The sequence below is a fragment of the Rhineura floridana genome, chromosome 2 (assembly GCF_030035675.1).
Source record: "Rhineura floridana isolate rRhiFlo1 chromosome 2, rRhiFlo1.hap2, whole genome shotgun sequence".
NCBI classification, from domain to species: domain Eukaryota; kingdom Metazoa; phylum Chordata; class Lepidosauria; order Squamata; family Rhineuridae; genus Rhineura; species Rhineura floridana.
Genome location: NC_084481.1, coordinates 84,602,099 through 84,626,896, shown reverse-complemented (window position 1 = coordinate 84,626,896; position 24,798 = coordinate 84,602,099). Strand labels below are relative to the sequence as shown.

At 42.5% G+C, this 24,798-nt stretch overlaps 1 protein-coding gene across 5 annotated transcripts in view; it reads left to right on the top strand.

The window, feature by feature from the left end:
- Positions 1–24,798, top strand: part of PTPN4 (protein tyrosine phosphatase non-receptor type 4) — a 172,556-nt gene that overhangs the window by 87,962 nt on the left and 59,796 nt on the right. For all 5 annotated transcript variants that reach the window (XM_061609187.1, XM_061609185.1, XM_061609186.1 and 2 more), the window contains 4 exons: positions 3,719–3,891; positions 7,284–7,352; positions 11,988–12,122; positions 15,238–15,396. In XM_061609187.1, coding sequence (XP_061465171.1) covers positions 3,719–3,891; positions 7,284–7,352; positions 11,988–12,122; positions 15,238–15,396 — 536 coding nt within the window. The remainder of the gene's footprint in view (positions 1–3,718; positions 3,892–7,283; positions 7,353–11,987; positions 12,123–15,237; positions 15,397–24,798) is intronic.

Below are 24,798 nucleotides of genomic sequence, written 5' to 3'. Positions count from 1 at the left end.
CTTTTTTCAAGAAAGAACAGATTGTGGGAACTACCGAGGCATCTTTTGTTCTAGCTACCACAGGTAAAATCCTTGCAAGGATCCTCACAAATCGCCTCCTACCTCTCTCAGAGGACATCCTCCCTGAATCCCAAAATGGTTTCCGTCCTTCCAGGGGGACAGTGGACATACCTAGAAAAGTAGTGCGCTCTCCGACACTGGAGGCATTCAAGAGGCAGCTGGACAGCCATCTGTCGGGAATACTTTGATTTGGATTCCTGCATTGAGCAGGGGGTTGGACTCGATGGGCTTGTAGGCCCCTTCCAACTCTACTATTCTATGATTCTATGATCTTCACTGCACAACAGCTTCAAGAAAAATGCAGGGAGCAAAACCGACCTCTGTATATGGCATTTATTGATCTGACTAAAGCCTTTGATACTGTAAATCGAACTGCTCTCTGGACCATCCTTTTGAAAATTGGATGCCCTGATAAATTTGTGAATATTTTGCGAGTCCTCCATGACAACATGACGGCGACAATTTTGGATAACAATGGCTCTCAAAGTGATCCATTCAAAGTGGGATCAGGCGTCAAACAGGGATGTGTCATTGCTCTGACTTTATTTGCTATTTTCATCGCCATGATTCTACACCTTGTTGAGGGGAAACTTCCCACTGGCGTGGAAATCACATATTGAACAGATGGAAAGCTTTTTAATCTCAGTAGGCTGAAAGCAAAAAGTAAGGTAATTACAATCTCTGTCATAGAACTTCAATATGCCGATGATAATGTAGTCTCCGCACATTCAGAGGAAGATCTTCAAACTATCCTAAATGTCTTTGCAGAAGCATATGAAAAGCTTGGCCTCTCGCTTAACATCAAAAAACCCAAAGTGCTTCATCACCAAGTGTGAACCAATCCCTCTGTAGCACCATCAATCCAGCTTAATGGTGCGACGCTGCAGAATGTTGATCATTTTTCTTATCTTGGCAGCCATCTCTTTGAAAAGCTGACATCGACACTGAAATTCAGCATCGTCTGAGCTCTGCGAGTGCCGCATTCTCCCAAATGAAGTGTAGAGTGTTTGAGGATCGGGATATTCCCAGTGAGACCAAAACACTTATTTACAAAGCCATTGTACTACCGACCTTACTGTACGCCTGTGAAACATGGACCATCTATAAATGCCACTCCCAACTTCTTGAAATATTCCACCAACGCTGCCTCCGGAAAATTCTGCAAATTATTTGGGAAGATAGGCGGACTAATGTTAGTGTATTGGAAGAAGCAAAGACTAAGAGTGTTGAAACAATGATCCTCCAACATCAACTTCGCTGGACCGGCCATGTTGTTCGAATGCCTGATCACCGTCTTCCAAAGCAGCTACTTTACTCCCAACTTAAGGATGGGAAACGGAATATTGGTGGACAGCAAAAGAAGCTTAAAGATGTTCTCAAAGCTAATCTAAAAAAATGTAACATGAGCATCAAGAACTGGGAAGCCTTGGCCCATGAGCATCCCAGTTGGAGGTCGGCCATTTTCAAAGGTGCTATGGACTTTGAAGAAGCACGAGTACAGGGCGAAAGGGGCAAACGAGCTAAGCGGAAGGCACATCAAGCAAATCCTCATCGTGACCATCTTCCAACTGGAAACCTATGTCCTCACTGTGGGAGGCTGTGTGGATCCAGAATTGGCCTCCACAGGCACTTGAGGACCCACCATTAACGACCTTACCTTGGAAGACAATCTTACTCTGCAACGAGTGATTGCCAATGAAAAATGATGAGGGAGAAGTTAAAAGACTGAGATGCTAACATAGATGTGTATTTGGTTAATAAAACAAGCTAATTTTTTTGTAGAAAAATGCCAGAGTAGATTAATGAGAAGCAGGGGACGTGGGGAACAGTCAGAACGTTAGGGGTTTAGGTGGAATGGGATGTCAGTATTTGGAAGGAAAGAGAGGCAATGAATAGACTACTAGAAACTAAAGGAGAAGAATGGCAGAGGTGTGGATTGGCCACAAGGTTTTAAAGAGATTGAGTAGTGAAGGAACCTGGCACGGGTTGGTTGCATATGAGAGGGCAAACTTAATTCTGGTAAGCACTGTTTGTTTGGAAGCTTGTCCAGAATTCCAAAAGAATATCAGCAATAGTGGACACATTTCTCTCTTCAGGGTAAATTGTCTACCGCTACTGATCTTCTCCTGTAACTATAGGCAAGTGTGCTTTAGAGGGCACATTCTCCATTGCCAGTAGAAAGAAGGTAAGCCCAATGGGTTTGACCAGTGCCCTGTGAATTAGTCTGAGCTACCTCATTCTAGTGAATGCACAGGATTGAGGGTTCACACAAGTTCCCTTTTAACCTTGTGGTCCTGCAGAGCTCCACTTGCCAAACATTGTGCTAACCTAAGCGCACACTGTCTCTGAACATTAGAGATATCCACAGGAGCAGATCAAAAGAGACATCCCACCAAAAATACTCTTAGGGCTAGGGATATATTAGCAAAATAATGGAACCTTCACAGTGGAATGACTAATAATGTTTATTTCATACACACTTAATTCTTAATTATGTCGGTAAAACACATTCCTGGCTCTAGCCAGTAAATAGAGTCAAATTCTCAAAGTAAAGCAATGCAATAGAATATGCCAGGCTGTTACACAAAGCCTGTTCAATTAAACATTTGTTAGCATTATTCAAGCTTTAAAACATACTTTTCTACAATGATATAGTCATTTAAGTCCAGACACCCTATAAAATATAAGTATCCAAAACTGCAAAAGAATGAATACTTCCTCATCTACTGAGTTCCAAGGCAAAGCAAGCCTTGAACTTCCAGCACTAATTGTCAGATGAGGGACCATGTCCAAAGGACTGGCCAATTGAAAAATTGAGGGACCATGTCAAAAAAGACTGATCAGTTAGGGGTCTTCAACAAACACCTCTTATAGGATAAATGAAGGACAGGTAACAGGGAATGACACATTACAAAGAGCAAATGATAAGGTATATGACACAGTACCCTGGGAATTTCTCACACTTATCAGTGTGGCCATCTCCAAAATTCACACGGAGATACCTCATCCAAGTGCTAAAGGCGTCAGCAATCGGCAGGAAAGGCCATATAAGGAACTGAAGCAGGAAAAGACGTAAACTGACTGTCAGCCTTATCTTGTTTATATTGCAAGCCTGGGAACTTGGCCGACTTCCCTGAATTGAATTAAAATACTGTACAGTTAAACTGGAGGAAGGAAGAATGGAAGAAGTGGCCTTGTTAAGCTCTGAGGCTTTTTCTTAAACATGCAGAACTCGGACGGGAAAATCTATCTCTAATCAATATTCTATAAGGGCAGCTGGCCCATACCATCTGTATGAACTGAGTATGTGTCTTGGAACACTCTTTCTCAGAAGACTATGCAATCTGTTATGACAGGTATGCAGGTGTTCCATGGCAAATAGGCTAGAATGAAAAAAACTTTCCTTATAGCAGAGGGTTTGAAAACCACTGTAGTAAAGAATATGGTTAGGAGTATGTTGAACAACAGGGAGTTGATCAGTACAGAGAAGGAACAGATCCCTTATTATAGTACTCCCTAGCTAGTTGGAAGGTTTTTTCTTGAAATGTTCACAGAGAGTACTTTGCATTCTTTATGAAGAAGAATCAGCATTTCATAAGAACTGAATATTTCTGAATATGAGACAAATTTTATTAAATGTATATCTTTTTTGTTCTAGCATGAATCTAGAGAAATGTTACTAGGATTCAACATGGTGAATTATCGAGCATGTAAGAACTTGTGGAAAGTTTGTGTAGAACACCACACCTTTTTCCGGCTAGACAGACCACTGCCGCCTCAGAAGAACTTTTTTGCACATTATTTTACTTTGGGTTCAAAGTACCGGTACTGGTAAGTTTGAGCCATTATTTGTGTTGATGTTAAAAGAGGAAAGGATATGTGCATACCATCAAACAGGCTTCTACAAATCTACTACCGTTCTCTTCATATCATACAGGTGTTTTATTCAGTAGAAGAATTCACCGGTAGGCCAGATCAAACACCTGTTTTTAAAATTCCATGCTATAGAGTTGCCTAAATAGATATCTGGTTAAATTAGTTTTCTTTCCACTGCACTGTACCAGTTTTATTTTGAAAATTATTTTTTTCTTCATAAAACTATACCCACCTCCTTTAATGAAAAAAAAAAGTTTAAAAAGGCTAAGATTGGCAGTATGTGAATGCAGCCACTCCATTCAGGTCCAGGTAGATATTATGTGGAAAGCATCCCAGAAGACATCTTCCTGGTGCACAACGAACGAGTAGTGAAACTGAAAAAAAGAAAGTAAGAGAACAGGATATAATAGTGAAGAAACAAAAGGGACTAAAGGGAAAAGCTCAGCATCTTCTAAAGTGCAGTGCTACTACCTGCATGTTCTCCCCTGTCCTTTGGCACAGCAAGGAAGAGATCAGATGATTCTACTGCCATTGTGCAGTGCCTTGTAAAAGTAATCAGACCCCTGACCAATGCTCTCATATTACTGAATTACAAATGGTACATTGTAATTTCGTTCTGTATGATCTTTTATTTTGAAACACTGAAACTCAACATCCATTATTGTAAGGTGACACTGGTTTTATGTTGGGAAATGTTTGTAAGAAACAAAAAAAATATGAACCATGTTGCTTACGTAAGTATTCAACCCCTGCACTGTGGAAGCGCCCAGTTTACTCAGATAAAAGAAATTGTCCTATTGAGGACACAATTACCTTACTGTTGGCCTCCACCTGTGAATCATTAAAGTTGCTGTCACATTGTCAGGATAAAAACCCTCTGTTGAAGGATCATTGGTCAAGCTGTGGATCTGAAGGAAAATGAAGACCAAAGAGCATGCTACAGAAGTGAGAGATAATGTAATACAAATGAATAGATTAGGAAAAGGGTACAAAATCATATCCAAGTGTTTGGATATCCCAGTGAGCACAGTTGGATCAATAGTCGGAAGTGGAAGCTGCATCACACCACCCAGGCACTGCCAAGAAAAGGCTGTCCCTCAAAACTCAGTGCTCGAATGAGACCTGTGAGAGCATCCACACAGAGGCCAACAATCACTTTGGATGAGCTACAGAGTTCAGTGGCTGGGAGTGGAGTTATGGTGCACCAGAACCATATCAAGAGCTCTGCATAACACTGGCCTGTTTGGGAGGGTGGCAGGAAAGAAGTCGTTACTCAAAAAGTACCATCTGATAGCACGTATTTGCCAGAAAGCATGAGAGTGCCCCAGCTACGATGTGGGGAAAAGGTTTTGTGGTCAGATGAGACCAAGATAGAACTTTGTGGCCAAAACTCAAACTCAGTCTGTGGTGCAAACCTAACACTGCCCATGCCTCAAGATACACCATCCCTACAGTGAAGTGTGGTGGCACCATCAAGCTGTGGGAATGCTTCTCATCAGCAGGGACTGGGCATCTTGTTAAAATTGAAGGAAGAATGGATGGAGCAAAATACAGGGAAATACTGCAAGAGAACCTGCCTTCAGTCCACTAAAAAACTGACACTTAGGAGGAAATTCATTTTTCAGCACGACAATGATCTCAGGCACAAGGCCAGAGCAACACTGGAGTAGCTCAAGAACAAAAAAGTGAATGTCCTACAGTGGCCCAGTCAAAGTCCTGATCTCAATCCCATTGAGAATCTGTAGCGCTCTTTTAAAATTGCGGTCCACAAGTGATGTCCAAACAACCTGGAACAAATCTGCCAAGAAGAATGGGCCAAAATCCCTCCGACACTGTGTGCAAAGCTGGTACATACCTACCCCAAAAGACTTAAAGCTGTTATTGCAGCGAAAGGTGGCTCTACCAAATATTAATGTGTGGGGGCTGAATACTTATACAAGCAACATGGTTCAGTTTTTTGTTTCTTACAAACATTTCCCAACATAAAACCAGTGTCACCTTACAATAATGGATGTTGAGTTTCAGTGTTTCAAAATCAAATATCATACAGAACGACATTACAATGTATCATTTGTAATTCAGTAATATGAGAGCATTGGTCAGGGGTCTGATTACTTCTGCAAGGCACTGTCTATTAACCACAGTTTAGCATTACATGAGACCCCTAAACTGTGGTTAATCTTAAGCATGGTTGATTGAAAAGAAGCCAGTTTCCAAAATTATGGTTGGAATTTGGCTTGTTTGCACTACCATAATTAAGAATAACTGCAGTTTGGGTTTCGATGTTGTAGCAAGCTGTGATTAGTCTAAAACATAAGCAAAAACTTCTGAATTCTTGTTTGTGGTGGTGTTGAAGGGGGACCATGTGAGTCCAAGGCTTTTAAGTAGCATTCAGTGGCTATTCACAAGGATGGTTATGTTTTACCCCCACTGTTGGAGGCAGTATCCCTCTGAATACCAGTTGCTGGTAATTACAAATGGGAAGACTGTTGTTGCATTTGATTGGTGAGATCAGGATTCTGCCCGCTTGGCGTGGACCCATGACAGGTCCTTTTCAGTGGCTGTGTCCCAAATGTGGAATGCCCTCCCTGATGAGGTGCAGCTGTCCCTCATTTTTGATTTTCAGGAGGAATTTTAAAACATTCCAATTTACTCAGACATTTGGTGGCTGAAAATGGGCTTTTTCAGGAGGAATAACGGGATATAAATTGGGAGGGGGAAATAACTAGATGGGCCTTCATCCTAATCCAGTAGGGCTTTTTTTCATGTACTCACAAGCTAGAAAATCTCAGGTAGAAATACTTGACTATAATGAGTATTTGTGCTGTTAGTATTCAACACTTTAATGACTAGGAGAACTTCAGTGGCCAATTAGTATCCTTCCTGTCTGATAATAGTATCAGTTCAGGTAAGAATTGTTTGGCAGTTAGTACATGGGTACTAGAATATGAAAAGCTATGGTTCACTTTAATAATACGAGCCCTTGGCTTTGTCAAATCTAATATTCATTCAATGTTGGTGCAAAGGTAATTATAAATTTACCTTTACCCCCCCTTTATAAAAACTCTTTGTATTTTCCCCTCTTTAGTCCCTTTTAATATATTCCCTATATTTCTTAATTGTATTGTAGGTATTTTTATCTGTTTTAATGTTTTTGTGTTGTTGGGCATGATTGTAGGGTAGAAGGGCAGAATATAAATGTTTTAAATAAATAAATATTTTTAAATAAAATAAATAAATTTACTGTTGGGCTTAGATACACCAGGGTGCTTGTATTAGGCAACTAAATATCTTCTGCACATAAACACCACCATTGTTTTCTTTACAATCTCAATATTTTCTTGCAGTGGGAGAACAGAAGTCCAGTCTATGCAGTATGGTAAAGAAAAGGCAAATAAGGACAGGGTATTTGCCAGGTAATCAATTTAAAGTTATTTGCATCCAGTGGATTGTTACAGTGGCTTATTTTACCTGTTAAAAGTTGTTAGGAGACTCTATTCCCCTGACAGAGGTCCAGTGGTCAGAGTGGTTTTACAGTCAGCTCCTCTTCTGGGGATTGTAGCTCTGAGGGGAATAGGGAGTCTCCTAAGCAACTCTCAGCACCCTTCACAAACTACACTTCCCAGGATTCCTTGGGGGAAGCAATGACCGTCTAAAGTGAAATAAAGATCTAGTTTGGATTGGCCAGGAACAGCTTTAGTTTAAATTTGGGTGGGAGACTACATGTCCCTGCTGTAGAATAAAAACCCTGAAAAACAATGATATTGTTCACAATCTATTCCCTTCTGCCCAGTGCCCACCCACCCAATCTCCTCCTGTCCCTCTCACCACCCCCTTCCTACCTCCCTGCCCCTTACCCGCCCTTACCCCTCTTCGCCTTCCCTGCTTCTCGCCCAAGTCAGTTTCACCTATCCTAAGCATGATTGTACAGGAGTAAATCCCACTGAACTCAAAAAGCGTGCAAATGAACAGACCTGCCTTCGCTGCTGCCTCCCTCCTATCCCTTCCCTCCCCTTCCAGTCCACTCTCCCCTCCCCTTCCAGTCCACTCTCCCCTCCCCCTTCTCCTCCTCTCCCATGGTCAGTTTCACCTATCCTAAGCACAATTGCACAGGAGTAAATCCCATTGAACTCAATAAGCATGCAAATCATCAAACCTACCCTTCCCTCCTTCTCTTCTCTTTCCTCCCCCCTCCCCTTCCAATCCCCTTCTCCTCCTCCCCGTGGTCAGTTTCACCTATCATTATCAGACCTGCCTTTCCCTCTCCTCTCCTTCTTCTCTCCTCTCCCCTCTTTTACCTTTCTCCCCTCCCGTCTTCCTTCTTCCTCCCTCCCTTTTCTCCTCCTCCCCCATGGTCAGTTTCACCTATCCTAAGCATGACTGCAGAGAAGTAAATTCCATTGAATGCAATAAACATGCAAATGATAAATCCATTCTGAGCAAATTTGCGCAGGATCCCTTTTCTTACCTCCTGGATTAAAAAGCAGAGAAATTCTCCAATAGGCAAAAAAAAAACCTTGCAGTTTAAGAATGTACCTGTAGCCAACAGATATTTCAATCAAACTATTAAAAGCAGGGAAAGTGGGCAGCTATAGTGAATACATTTAGATTTTGTACTGCCCTACAAATTTGTAAAAATACAAACATAATTTGGGTTGGTCTTTCACAGTCCAATCCACTTCCTGTGTAGCTTGGAAGAATTGAGTAACATGTGCCTCTGAGCATTTGGTAAGTTGTGGCAACACCTGCAATCAACCCAGATAACAGAAGCAAGACATGTGCTGTGCTGGTCTTGTTTTAGCATGGAGGAAGCAACAATATTAAGACAGATGATATAGTTCAGATGGTCACTTTAAATATGTTGATTTACTTTGCAATTTTAATGAAGTATTTTCTTTTCCTTCTGTTTCTGTGAATATGTGAAGTACAGCAACGCTTTGCCTAATTTACACTAAAAGAACTCCAAAAACAATTGTGGAATAATGACACTGACTATTCTGCAGAATAGTCTCCAGTGGACATGAGGAGTGTCTCAGGTTGTACAAGAGAAAACAGTGGGGGGTAAAATATATTCTCGCAAATTTCTAGGTGTGCTCTATGTTTTTAATTAAACATCCCCACCCTTCCTTAAGTGAAGTGGTTTAAGCATAGCAGGCTCAACACATGCATCTTGGGCAGGCCAAGTTTGTTTTTTCCAACAGAGTCATTGCTTAATTAGCAACATATTATAATCAGTCTAATTTTACATCAAACTGCAGTTTCAGATTCAACTGTTAATGAACCCAAAATAGAAATAAAACATAACCCCCAGTTTGTAACACAGAAGTCTGTCTTTGCCATCATATGACATTCACCAATAAAAAGGCTTTGAAATTAATAAGAAATGAATTTGACACAGATTTCTAGGATGAATAATGAGAGAAATATATTGTCTAGGTTAGATGCTAGGGTCCAGGACCTTACATGAGTAAGCTGTGGGCTGCAGGCACTACTAAATGCCTATCTAGTCTTCATACAAACCATGAATGCACAGTGCAGCCTAAAGCATGCTTTTGCAGCAGTCGGTGCCATTTGGGTTCAATGGGACTTATACGTGTTTAGGATTGCAAACTTGATAACTTAGCCTGAATGACAGCATGAACTTGCATCTCCAGTTCAAGCATTCTATTTTCTGTACCCTTGTAGCTTTTTGGTGCTTAAGGAAATGCCCTTCTCAGTCATTATGCTTTTGTAACAGAATGTAATCTGAAATGGCCACTAGGATGGGAAGAAAATGTGGCTTGGTACATATGTTTCATGCTATAGGTCAGAAGCTCAGACTAGGTGATTTCCTTTCCATTATTCTGATATTTGTACCTTAATCCTTGATGAGTAAAGCCATTTCTTAATTCAGTGTAGCGCTTCAGAAATAGTACACTTCCATTTTAAATCAGTTAATCCTCTAAAAAATATAGTTGAAATTTCAAAGCTAGTATTGGTGTCCTGAGTGGTTTGGAAAATTATCTTGTCCTGTGTACTTGTAAATAATTTTCCATAATCTAGTTAATGTGAGATGTTATTAAATTTAAATCTTTACAATGCTTTAAGTTGCCTAAAAGTAAACCAAAGAAACAAAGCAATTAGTAATTTTTCACATGGGCACCTATTAGAAGAGGAAACCATAGAGCTGTGGCCGTGGAAAGTATATTGCTGCAATGTGGTAACCGTTTCTTTGAAATTTCCACAAAGAACAGGAAGTTTTGGTAACAAGTATGAGTGGGTGGATCTCTGAGGGTAAAACAGTTAATAATCAAATGCTCAAAATATAGTTTGACAGTTAAGTGTTTTTGCCGTGTTGACTGCTGAGGGGCACTACTACAGATACAACTTTCTACTAGATAATTAAGGTGAGTCTTCCTAGGAGTTGCATTGTTCCTAAAAAGCGAATGTAAGCTCATTCAACCTACAGAAATCCCTTTTAAAAGGGTCAAATTTTAAGTTGCCAGCATGTGGATGTTAGCATACCTATACAGTAATTTGGATTAATACTTGTCAGAAATGCAATAAATACAGTTGCGAAAGTATTAGCTGAAGTTGTAATTCTGTTCCGAGAATTTTTTCTTTACAGTCCCATGAAAAGTTCACTGCATATTGCAACTATAAGCATTTTAGAACTTCAAATCATTTTGTCGTAAGCTAAAAATCATCTAGATAGGTCAGTGAAATTTCACATTGATCTGTCTGTCTGTCTGTCTGTCTGTCTGTCTGTCTGTCTGTCTGTCTGTCTCTCTCTCTCTCTCTCTCTCTCTCTCTCTCTCTCTCTCTCTCTCTCTCTCTCTCTCTCTCTCTCTCTCTCTCTCACTCACACACACACACACACACACACACACACACACACACACACACAAACACACACCACCTGTGTTGTAGAGATGCACACTTACTAGTTTTGTTAGGCTGGTTGGGCTCCTGTTTTGATAAAATCTGCATCTTAAGGCGACGGTTTGGTTTAATGTCGTTAGTTGTAGACTAGTACTTAACTGCTATGCTTTACGAATCGTGTGTAACAAAATCTGATTGCCACTTCTAAGAAAAAGTAGCTTTGGGAGGGGAATTACTTGGAGCAGAAAAGCAGCAAGGAAAGAGTGCTATGCTTAATTCTTTTTCTGCTTGCCTGTTTTCTACTGTAGTTCTGCTTCTGCAATGAGCTTCTACATACATGCACATGCAGTTCCAGATGTATTCCAACTGGAATCTTATGATCCTCTTTGTAGGCCCTGTTCTAGGTGTCTCTGCTAAGTGAAGTGAGGCAGGTGGCTACCAAAGAGAGGGACTTTCTCAGTATTGTCATCTTGGTTATTGGACAGCATCTCCGAAAAAGCTTATCTTCCCCCACCTTTATGGTATTTTTGAATACCATAAAGTGAAGAGCTTTTTATTAACCAGGCCTTTCAGCTGTGTTTACAGCCCAGATATAAAACAATGTTATACTGCCTCAATGCAAAAATGCTTTTGCTGTCTTTTATTGATTGTTGTTGATTTTCATTATATTGTATATTATGGTGATATTCAGTGCTGGTCCTACTCAGAGGAGACCCATTAAAGTTAATAGACATGACTAACTTTGGTTCATTAATTTTAATTGGTCTACTCTGAGTAGGACTTAGTTGACAACAACTCTGTTTTTAATGTTTTGTTGTAAGCTGCCCAGGAAATGTTTATTGATGTGTGGTTTTATAACTTGAATAATAATAATAATAAATAAAAATGTTGTATCTAACATCCTTACCAGTTCAGTATCATAGTGAGAAAGGCCATTATGGATTACTCAAGCTGTGTTTACCACAAAACAAGCTGTGATTTGGTTATTCTTTTTCATGAATTTATGCAGTGTTCTGCATGACATTACTTGAAGTGCTCTGCAAAACTTTTACACTCTTCGGAAGAAATATTTCAGTATCTTTTCCAAAATTGGCTAATGCTATCTTCCTTTTCACTTCAATTGCCAATTAATTTTTTCAGTGAACTTCCAGATGCATCATAGTGGGTTGTTGTTTTTTGTATTGTTTTAGATCTCCGAGTAAACCTCTGGCTCGCAGATTGATAAGTGGGATGGATTGGGAGGTTGTCAGCAGGAATTCATTGTCTGATGACAGGTTAGAAACGCAAAGTTTACCATCGCGCTCTCCACCCGGAACTCCTAATCAGTAAGTAATATTGAATAGTCCCTTTCATGTTTTGTCAAGGAAGGTGAAGTTAGTTAAGATTTTTTTTTTTTGAGGAATGTATGTGAAACCATTGTTATTTCTACAGTAACTTTTAAAAAAGAATTTCTGAGGCAGCACAGACGTGGGTTGACTTAAGGACCAAAATATGCAATTGATAATCACAATAATAAAAAATTCTTAAACTAATCACTTTTCTTTAGAAGAAAAAGCAGTTGTGAGACCTGATCAAGGATGTGTTCCTCATCCATATGGGGCCCCACACTGTTTTTTTGCCAAAAATCCTCGTCGCTGGCTACTATTTTCATTGCAGCAGAAACACAAGCTGAGTTCAGACATCATTCTGTTGAATGGAGCTGAATTGTCAGAGTGAGCCGTAGGCATTGCCATGAGGAAGAGATTGAAATCATCCATTTCCAAATGACAAACCATGGTCAGTTTAAGCTTTGGTTTATTGAAACAAGCTAGAATCAGAAATTGTATCTGATACTAATTTCTTAAACCATATGTTAAATTAATCGCAATTTCCAGTTCAGATGTAATACAAATTGTGATTAGTTTATATCAGGAAGTATATACTTTTACTTTTACTGCATTTGGAATACTGTGTACAGTTCTGGTCGCCTCATCTCAAAAAGGATATTATAGAGTTGGAAAAGGTTCAGAAGAGGGCAACCAGAATGATCAAGGGGATGGAGCGACTCCCTTACGCGGAAAGGTTGCAGCATTTGGGGCTTTTTAGTTTAGAGAAAAGGCGGGTCAGAGGAGACATGATAGAAGTGTATAAAATTATGCATGGCATTGAGAAAGTGGATAGAGAAAAGTTCTTCTCCCTCTCTCATAATACTAGAACTCGTGGACATTCAAAGAAGCTGAATGTTGGAAGATTCAGGACAGACAAAAGGAAGTACTTCTTTACTCAGCGCATAGTTAAACTACGGAATTTGCTCCCACAAGATGCAGTAATGGCCACCAGCTTGGATGGCTTTAAAAGAAGGTTAGACAAATTCATGGAGGACAGGGCTATCAATGGCTACTAGCCATGATTGTGCTCTGCCACCCTAGTCAGAGGCAGCATGCTTCTGAAAACCAGTTGCCGGAAGCCTCAGGAGGGGAGAGTGTTCTTGCACTCGGGTCCTGCTTGCGGGCTTCCCCCAGGCACCTGGTTGGCCACTGTGAGAACAGGATGCTGGACTAGATGGGCCACTGGCCTGATCCAGCAGTCTCTTCTTATGTTCTTATGTTCTTATGTATGTTTTTACTTGCAATCTTTGTGGTTGTACCGGAAGAAGAGGGGCAAGTGTGTGACACCAAGGCTTGAGCAGGCCATTCACACAGAACTAAATTATAGTTTAGTGCTAATATCTGAACCAGGTCTGTGTTACTATTGCAATACAACTTCTAGCCGCCTACAGTTTAACACGTGATTAAGAGACTAATGTGACCCAAATAAGAGGGAAGTGATGTTTCTGAGTTAGGTCCTTTGTGCATTGTGTTGCCTCCTCTGCAGTGGTACATCTGACGTCCTTCATAAAAGCTTAACCAGTATGGGGGAGGACCTCCTTCATCCTTGTGTGGCTTGATTGGTCTGTTCACATCCAGCTTTCCTCTTTTGTGGAAAGGAAGGAGAAGGCCAGGTAGTGTCAAGAGGAAACATTCTCCCCCCCCCCGGCATATACCAACCTCATGTCTCCATTTATGTTCAGTTTGCTGGGAACTTGCAGGAGGGGAAGAGAATGGGTTGTTGTTAATAATAATTTGGTTTATATCCTGCCCTGCCTCACAAAGGAGCCCAGGGCAGCAGACACATCAATGATAAAACATTGAAAACTCTCTCTCGAAACAGTTCAGCATTATCTCAACTAGTGATGTCAGGGATACCAGGAACAGTGTCTTTCAACCATCAAATGCAAGGTTAACAGGAATGTTTTAAAATTCTTTCTGAACATCAGTAATGAGGGAGACAGATGCTCCTCACCAGGGGGACAGTCCACAAATGTGAAACTGCCACTGAAAAGGCCCTGTCAAGGCAGCACCACCACCACCAAGGCATCACCTTCCTATTGAAGGGTCCAAGATGGTTGATATCCAGTGGTAGTCTACTCAGAGTAGACCCATTGAAGTTAATGGACCTGACTGTGGAGGAACTTTCCGTCTCATGGAGGATAATCCTATCAGTGGCTACTAACCATGATGGCTATGCTGCGCCTCCACAATTGGAGGCAGTATGTTTCCGAATTCTGGAAATCACAGGAGGGGAGAGTGCTCTTGTGCTTATGTCCTGCTTGCAGGCTTCCTGTGGGCATCTGGTTGGCCACTGTGAAAACAGGATGCTAGACTAGATTGGTCATTGGCCTGATTCAGCAAGCTCTTTTGTTCTTATGGATACAACCCAATTTTTATTTTTGGCTGTATGTTGGTGCTTGTGAAACTGTTCATAACACTCTTAATAGATTTTGCACAGTTTAAAAAGATGTACAACTGAAGTTTACATGTGGGAGCAATATTAGTAGTAGTGCCTGTAATGTAGATTAGGATTTGTGATGGTGGTCTATCCATTAATGGATGTTGTCCCTTCTCCCTTGGAAGTGTATAATAGATTTCCATGGTGTGTTGCTGGGTACTATAAACACAAATGGAGAATATATCCCATGTAAGTCAAAGGGAACAGTCAATTTCATGCATTTAGGATTGCAGACAGTGGCTTGGGTCTAAAATTAGCCTTCCCTTTCATGGAAGACTTTAGATCTAGTGAAGGATCCTGCTGACAGAAGGGAGGGAGAACAACTTATGCTAATTCTTCCCTCCCTCTGCAGACCTCCTCCACTGTTTAGAAGGGTCCCCTAACCCTTTAGATCAGATTTTCGAAGGATCCAAAGGCTGCAGAGGGAATAGGTGAAAACCACCCCACCCCCTTCTGCCTGTGATAGTATCCTCTAAACAAATTCCATTTGGGGGATGCTCCTGCCAGGAGTAGCAACTAGAATTTATCAGAATTCACTATATAAGTTTTAGAAGTTTTTTTTTAAAAAAAGCATAAGACATGTAAGTATTGACAAACTTCCCATTACTGAACTACTGTTCTTTCCCTGTTCAGTCGCAACTCTGCATTTACTCAAGAGGGAAACCGTTTACGGCCATCTTCAGTTGGACATCTAGTAGACCATGTAGTCCATACATCTCCGAGTGAGGTTTTTGCAAATCACCGATCCCCTTCTTCAACCCAGGCCAACAGTATTATTCTGGAGTCATCACCGTAAGTAGTTTTTATAATGCTTTATTTTATAATGATGATGATGATGATGATGATGATGGACTGCCTTCAAGTCGATCCCGACTTATAGCAACCCTACGAATGGGGTTTTCATGGTAGGCGGTATTCAGAGGGGGTTTACCATTGCCTCCCTCTGAGGCTGAGAGGCAGTGACTGGCCCAAGGTCACCCAGTGAGCTTCATGGCTGTGTGGGGATTTGAATTCTATTATTTTATAATCGAACAAAAAATTTAAATTTCTTCTATATAATCTTTTATAGGTTGACAGCCCCAACTGAAAACTGACATAGCACGTGTATCTTTTTAGGACAGGCAGAATATAAATAAATAGCATATAGGCTGAGACAGAGCTGTATGTCAGAAGTTAGACAAGTCCCCCCCCCGTGCCATAGCGCACACACGTCAGCTGCCCATTTGTAATATGGGAAGAATAATAGTAATCTGCCTTACGGGGGTGTGGTGAATATATGTGAAGCACTGTTCAAAGTACCACATACATATTGAATATGTGATGAGTAGCAGTTTTTGTTTTTAGACTTGGAGGTACCCCACTGTTCACTCCACTTGCCAATCCCATTCCCCCATGGTAACCCCCTAGACCTCCCCTTTTCTACCTGATCACTCTTCATTCTAATTCACTGCAGCAGTGGATTCACAGGCTGGCCAGCTGTTGCTTCAGGTTGCCCTCTTCTTCCTTGTGCTCTTCCTCCTGCTGCCCTGGTCGACTTTCCATTATAATGGGCAGCAGATTTCTTGGGTGGCCAGACTGGAGAAAGGCAGCTGGTAGCCAGCCAGCTTGGGGATCTGGATCCCGGGGTCAGCAGCCCTGAGGCTGGCAGGAAGAGGAGCCGGTGGGCCTGCTGCAGCCTGTTCTAGCTGCCCCTCTGTGACTTCCATGGGCTGTCCATCCACTGCTTCTCATTATACTGTAGTTTGCAGCACCATCTGTCTGTGGCTCTGCAAATTACAGCATGACAACATTTAGTGCAATTGTATTAATACTAGGGTCTACCGCCCCTGATCTTGTCATTTTGCTCACTCACCCACCCTACCACCTAACCCTCTTGCCCAATCCACCTCCCTCTCCTTAGAGGTCATCAAAAGCATTTTACAATCCTACCCCCCCGTTTCTTCTCCCACCCCATGTTGGAGGTGCAAAGGAGAATGGTAGGGAGGATTGCAAAAGGCTTAAACCGTGTTTCCACCTCATGCTGCCGCCCAGTTTATTAGAATAAAGAGACAGTCTGGCAGGAGGAGCAGCAGGGGAATGAGGAAAGTGGCTAGAGGCAGCTGTAGCAGCAGATTGCCAGGTGAGATGGCAGCATCCATCCTGTTGTGCTCCTCCTTCTGCACCAACTCTTCATCCTAATTGGCTGGGAAGCAGTGGCCAAAGCAGCAGCAATCCATATGTTGGCTGGGAGGCAGAGGCCCGAAGGCTGACAAGCCAACCAAGCTGGAGGTCTGCTGCAGCCTGTTTTGGTTGTCGCTGTGCAGATCGTCTGGGCCACCCATCTAATGCTTCTCGTAATACTGTAGTTCACTGCGGCACCTGTCTGTGATCAAGTTACTGCAGCATGACAACATTTTTAGATGTTTATGTAATATGAGACATAGAAATGGTTGTCCATCCTGACTATAGTCAAGTGAGCCATAGTCAAGATCTGTATGTTAGAAGGTCCCACGTTAATTCACTGGCATATCAAGTTAAAGGGACTTGAATTAGAGCATAGGATTTTTAATTTGAACCATGGCCGATGTGTGTAAATAGCTGTGTGGCCAGGCCCTACCTCACGGAATCTATCCATTTTAAATGATTTTTTGTCAGTAAGTATTGCAAGGTATCTGTACTTTTGCATCTCTATATTTTTATAGTGAAGGAAGCAGTAGGAAAAAACCATACGCTTGACAAAACAGTCCAAATGTATTTTTAAGAATCCATTTTTGGTCTGTCAAATATGAAACTGTGTTAATATATTACAAAACAGATCAGATATATGTAACACAAACATCTTATTAGAGTAAGGTGTTTTACTTTTTTATTTGATTATGGAAATTGCTGAATGCAGTAATACAGAGAGCTGCTTTGACTGCAAAATAGTCTGCTTTCACATCTATTGTATAAGCATTCATAAGGAAATTCAAAGCTGACTGGGCAAATATAAAGCAGGCAAGTTTTTGTTCAAAGCTTCATTCCTAGTTCTCACAATTCATTATGTTAATGCATTACAGTGTGTTACACTCACAACCACAGTATTACTTTACCTAGTCCAAATGGTAGCTTATTACTTCATATAGTCTGTTTCCACACAAAGGCATAAGCATGTAATACACTTCAAAATAGTTCCTCTATTGCATTTTGAAAAATAAATAACTTGAACATGACTTTGGTCATAAATAACAAGTGTGCTGGTCAGGAATTGGACAGACCACAAATGAAGTAGAAAGAGATATTGTCAGGTAACTATCACTTGTGCAAATGTGACAGGAGAACCATTAGTCATGTATCAAATTAGTTTCATATGTCTGTAGAGTTCATTATCCATGGAGGGGAGGAAAGTGCTCTGAAAATGGGGGCTGTCTCTTCTAACCCTGTGTCATGGTCAGATCACTACCTGGTGAATATGGACCTCTCAATGCCGCACACCCTCCGCAGGGGACAAGGACCTATTAGGATGGTCCGCCCCAGACGCCTGATGGAGCCTAAGGGATTCCTGAATGCGCTGGGTGATTTGGAGCTGACTGAAGGACGCCCGGTCGATACCCTGGTGGTGGAGTGGAACAGGGAGATCACTAGGGCAATAAACCGGGTGGCTCCGAAACGTCCTCTCCCTCTGAATAGAGCTCAGACAGCACCCTGGTATACACCACGGTTGCGGGATCTGAGACAGGAGGTGAGACGACTAGAACGCCGGTGGCGGAAATCTTGTGCCAAAGACGATCGGACACTTTTTAGAGCGGCAATAGCGGCCTACCAGGTGGTAACAAAGGCAGCAAAGAGGCAATTCATTGCTGCCTCTATTGCGTCGGCAGAGTGTTGTCCCAGGAGGTTGTTCCAAGCGGTCTGAAGCCTGGTCGGTCCAGTTGCTCAGGAACCCATGGAGCATTCCAAAGCCTCCTGTGACACATTTGCTAAACACTTTGCCGATAAAATCGAACGCCTGAAGAACATGATTCCGTACGCCGTGGATACAGGCAGTGGGCCAGAGTCGGCCAGTTGCATTCCGGTCTGCTGGGATCGGTTTCAGCCACTTCCCTCTGAGGAAGTGGACAAGGTGCTCTCTACTGTGAAGCCTTGATCCTTGCCCTTCGTGGCTCATTATGAGCTGCAAAGAGAGACTGGCCGAAGGGATCAAGGCAGTGGTAAATGCGTCCTTGGAAGAGGGTGCAATGCCATCAGCCCTCAAGGAGGCAGTGATAAAGCCCATCTTGAAAAAGTCCTCCTTGGATCCTCAAGAGTTGAATAACTTTCGCCCAGTCTGTAATTTACCATTCTTGGGCAAGGTGATTGAGCGAGTGGTGGCTAAACAGTTACAGACACGCTTGGATGAAGCAGATTATTTAGATCCTTTCCAATCGGGCTTCAGGGCTGGACATGGAACTGAAACAGCCTTGGTTGCTCTGGTGGATGATATGAGGAGGGCGTTGGATAGGGGAGAATACACATTCCTCGTCCTCCTGGATCTCTCAGCAGCTTTTGATACCGTTGACCTCGGTATCCTTTTAAACCGCCTGGAGGGATTAGGAATAGGGGGCACTGTTTTACGGTGGTTCCATTCCTATCTCTCCGATAGGCATCAACGGGTGGCATTGGGGGATGAGGTTTCAGACCCTTGGCCTCTCAATTGTGGAGTGCCACAGGGTTCTATCCTCTCCCCCATGCTATTCAACATCTATGTGAAACCGCTGGGAGCTATCATCAGGGGTTTTGGGCTGCAGTGTCACCAATATGCGGATGACACTCAGCTCTATCTCTCATTTAAGTCCTCACCAGAGTTGGCTGTGAATACCTTGTCCAAGTGCCTGGAGTCCGTAAGTGGATGGATGGGAGAGAACAGGCTGAAGCTAAACCCCGACAAGACCGAGATGTTGCTTGTGGGTGACAGAAGAAGGCTGGGAGACATTGACGTGGTGCTTAATGGGGTGAGATTACCCCTGAAGGACCAGTTCCGCAGCCTAGGGGTCATTCTCGACTCCCAGATGTCCATGGAGGCTCAGGTCTTGGCAGTGAGCCGGGCAGCTTGGTATCAATTACATCTGATACAGAGGCTGCGACCCTACCTTCCTGTACATCTGCTCCCACGAGTGATACATGCCCTGGTCTCCTCTTGCTTAGACTACTGTAATGCGCTCTACGTGGGGTTACCCTTGAAAACGGTCCGGAAATTGCAGCTGGTACAGAATGTGGCGGCACGCTTGATAAAGCAGAGCCGTCGCCGGGATCATATCACCCCAGTGTTGGTAGACCTACACTGGTTACCAGTTGTTTACCGGGCCCAATTCAAGGTGTTGGTGTTGACCTTTAAAACCCTATACGGTTTCGGCCCAGTTTATCTGAAGGAACGCCTCCAGTATCACTAATCATGCCGCCAGACAAGATCAGCCTCTCAAGACCTTCTCTCAGTCCCACCGGTCAAAACAGCTAGGCTGGTGCGGACCAGAGAGAGGGCATTTTCGATTGTGGCCCCCACCCTCTGGAACTCGCTTCCTTTTGACCTCCGACATGCCTCCTCCCTGACGGGTTTTCGCCGAGCCTTAAAGACCTGGCTATTCAGGCAGGCCTATGGGATTTTTGGGGTGGACTAGTTTTATGATGTATTAATTGAAGGATGGTTTTAGATTAATCGATGTTGTGGCTGTTGTTTGTATATTGATTTGTATATTGTATTTTGTATGTCGCCTAGAGTGTCCGTTAGTTCAGACAGATAGGCGACTAACAAATAAAATTTTATTTTATTATTTTATTATTATTATTAAAGAGTGAATTCATGCTGATTTGAAATGTTTGTAGTGATTCAGTGACAGGTGCAGGTATAATTTTTGATCTTGAATATGTCAGATTGTGAAAGCCACATAAAAATTTCCAGTTTTACAGTATGGATAAGTGAAAGTTCCTTGGGTCTTTAAATTTGCCAATGAAGTTCATGTACTGTAAGTTGATTATTCGTTTGAAGAAGTTACTGACCAGATGTGGCCTACAGACATGTCAAGTTACATGTATAATCAGGCCGCCTTTCAGCTTGTCCTTCATCAGAGCACTTGGTACAGATTGCTTTTAGTGTGCATGGATTGAAGCAAGTGCAAATGTTCAAACATGCAATAAAAAGGGGGTTCCTGAGAACCTCTTCCTTTTCTGATTACACTTATGGTACAATATAACATTTGTTCAACTAGCAAATGGGAGAGTTAAAATCTGAGAGTGAATTCCTTTATATAGGACTGTTGTGTATCTTTAAGAGAACCAAAAGCAACATATTGGTTTGTTGTGCTTACTTTTTATTGTAAGATTTAATTTAATGACCTTGTGAATTTAATACTTTTTCTTACATAAAAATATATTTTAAAGGAGGGGTGTGTAGGATTCTTTATACATTTTTACTATATAATAATAGCAAATTTATTCTCTTGAGTGTGGACCCTTAAGAACATAAGAACATAAGAAGAGCCTGCTGGATCAGGCCAGTGGCCCATCTAGTCCAGCATCCTGTTCTCACAGTGGCCAACCAGGTGCCTGGGGGAAGCCCGCAAGCAGGACCCGAGTGCAAGAACACTCTCCCCTCCTGAGGCTTCCGGCAACTGGTTTTCAGAAGCATGCTGCCTCTGACTAGGGTGGCAGAGCACAGCCATCATGGCTAGTAGCCATTGATAGCCCTGTCCTCCATGAATTTGTCTAATCTTCTTTTAAAGCCATCCAAGCTGGTGGCCATTACTGCATCTTGTGGGAGCAAATTCCATAGTTTAACTATGCGCTGAGTAAAGAAGTACTTCCTTTTGTCTGTCCTGAATCTTCCAACATTCAGCTTCTTTGAATGTCCACGAGTTCTAGTATTATGAGAGAGGGAGAAGAACTTTTCTCTATCCACTTTCTCAATGCCATGCATAATTTTATACACTTCTATCATGTCTCCTCTGACCCGCCTTTTCTCTAAACTAAAAAGCCCCAAATGCTGCAACCTTTCCTCGTAAGGGAGTCGCTCCATCCCCTTGATCATTCTGGTTGCCCTCTTCTGAACCTTTTCCAACTCTAGAATATCCTTTTTGAGATGAGGCGACCAGAACTGTACACAGTATTCCAAATGCGGCCGCACCATAGATTTATACAACGGCATTATGATATCGGCTGTTTTATTTTCAATACCTTTCCTAATTATCGCTAGCATGGAATTTGCCTTTTTCACAGCTGCCGCACACTGGGTTGACATTTTCATCGTGCTGTCCACTACAACCCCGAGGTCTCTCTCCTGGTCAGTCACCGCCAGTTCAGACCCCATGAGCGTATATGTGAAATTCAGATTTTTTGCTCCAATATGCATAATTTTACATTTGTTTATATTGAATTGCATTTGCCATTTTTCCGCCCATTCACTCAGTTTGGAGAGGTCTTTTTGGAGCTGTTCGCAATCCCTTTTTGTTTTAACAACCCTGAACAATTTAGTATTGTCAGCAAACTTGGCCACTTCACTGCTCACTCCTAATTCTAGGTCATTAATGAACAAGTTAAAAAGTACAGGTCCCAATACCGATCCTTGAGGGACTCCACTTTCTACAGCCCTCCATTGGGAGAACTGTCCGTTTATTCCTACTCTCTGCTTTCTGCTTAACCAATTCCTTATCCACAAGAGGACCTCTCCTCTTATTCCATGACTGCTAAGCTTCCTCAGAAGTCTTTGGTGAGGTACCTTGTCAAACGCTTTTTGAAAGTCTAAGTACACTATGTCCACTGGATCATCTCTATCTATATGCTCGTTGACACTCTCAAAGAATTCTAATAGGTTACTGAGACAGGACTTTCCCTTGCAGAAGCCATGCTGGCTCTGCTTCAGCAAGGCTTGTTCTTCTATGTGCTTAGTTAATCTAGCTTTAATAATACTTTCTACCAGTTTTCCAGGGACAGAAGTTAAGCTAACTGGCCTGTAATTTCCGGGATCCCCTCTGGATCCCTTTTTGAAGATTGGCGTTACATTTGCCACTTTCCAGTCCTCAGGCATGGAGGAGGACCCGAGGGACAAGTTACATATTTTAGTTAGCAGATCAGCAATTTCACATTTGAGTTCTTTGAGAACTCTCGGGTGGATGCCATCCGGGCCCGGTGATTTGTCAGTTTTTATATTGTCCATTAAGCCTAGAACTTCCTCTCTCGTTACCACTATTTGTCTCAGTTCCTCAGAATCCCTTCCTGCAAATGTTAGTTCAGGTTCAGGGATCTGCCCTATATCTTCCACTGTGAAGACAGATGCAAAGAATTCATTTAGCTTCTCTGCAATCTCCTTATCATTCTTTAGTTACACCTTTGACTCCCTTATCATCCAAGGGTCCAATTGCCTCCCTAGATGGTCTCCTGCTTTGAATGTATTTATAGAATTTTTTGTTGTTGGTTTTTATGTTCTTAGCAATGTGCTCCTCAAATTCTTTTTTAGCATCCCTTATTGTCTTCTTGTATTTCTTTTGCCAGAGTTTGTGTTCTTTTTTATTTTCTTCATTCGGACAAGACTTCCATTTTCTGAAGGAAGACTTTTTGCCTCTAAGAGCTTCCTTGACTTTGCTCGTTAACCATGCTGGCATCTTCTTGGCCCTGGCGGTACCTTTTCTGATCTGTGGTATGTACTCCAGTTGAGCTTCTAATATAGTGTTTTTAAACAACTTCCAAGCATTTTCGAGTGATGTGACCCTCTGGACTTTGTTTTTCAGCTTTCTTTTTACCAATCCCCTCCTTTTTGTGAAGTTGCCTCTTTTGAAGTCAAATGTGACTGTGTTGGATTTTCTTGGCAATTGGCCATTTACATGTATGTTTAATTTAATAGCACTGTGGTCACTGCTCCCAGTTGGTTCAACAACACTTACATCTCGCACCAGGTCCCGGTCCCCACTGAGGATTAAGTCCAGGGTTGCCATCCCTCTGGTCGGTTCCATGACCAACTGGTCTAGGGAATAGTCATTTAGAATATCTAGAAACTTTGCTTCTTTGTCATGACTGGAACACATATGTGGCCAGTCTATGTCCGGGAAGTTGAAGTCACCCATTACTACCACATTTCCTAGTTTGGATGCTTCCTCAATTTCATATCTCATCTCAAGGTCTCCCTGAGCATTTTGATCAGGGGGACGATAGATCGTTCCCAGTATTAAGTCCCTCTTGGGGCATGGTATCACCACCCACAACGATTCTGTGGAGGAGTCTGCCTCTTTTGGGGTTTCAAGCTTGCTGGATTCAATGCCTTCTTTCACGTATAGAGCGACTCCGCCACCAATACGTCCTTCCCTGTCCTTCCGATATAGTTTGTATCCAGGGATAACCGTATCCCACTGGTTTTCTCCATTCCACCAGGTCTCCGTTATGCTCACTATATCAATGCTCTCCTCTAAGACCAAGCACTCCAGTTCTCCCATCTTGGTTCGGAGGCTCCTAGCATTAGCGTACAGGCACTTGTAAGCAGTGTCTCTCTTCAAGTGTCTTTGGCACTTGTGGTTTGGCCTGTGGTAATTTTGCTCTTCTGAATTTATATGGTGTGCCCCTGCTCTCACAATGTCTACTTCTAGGCCTACCCCTTTTAAAATTTCATCATTTCTTTGGTTTTTATCCCAGGGGGGAGGTTTATTCCGAACCGGACCTTTCTCAGCTCCTGTCGGGTTTCCCCCCTCAGTCAGTTTAAAAGCTGCTCTGCTACCTTTTTAATTTTAAGTGCCAGCAGTCTGGTTCCATTCTGGTTCAAGTGCAGCCTGTCCCTTTTGTACAGGCCCGGCTTGTCCCAAAATGTTCCCCAGTGCCTAACAAATCCAAACCCTTCCACCCGACACCATCGTCTCATCCACGCATTGAGACTGCAAAGCTGGGCCTTTCTGGCTGGTCCTGCGCGTGGAACTGGTAGCATTTCAGAGAAAGCCACCTTGGAGGTCCTGGCTTTCAGCATCCTACCTGGCAACCTAAATTTTGCTTCCAGGACCTCACGGCTGCATTTCCCCATGTTGTTGGTGCCAACGTGCACCACGACCACTGACTCCTCCCCAGCACTGTCTACCAAACTATCTAAACGACGGGCAATATCCACAGCCTTCGCACCAGGCAGGCAAAACACCTTGCGGTCTACACGCCCATCACACACCCCACTGTCTATGTTCCTAATGATCAAATCACCCACTACAAGGATCCCTCCATCCCCTGGAGATATAT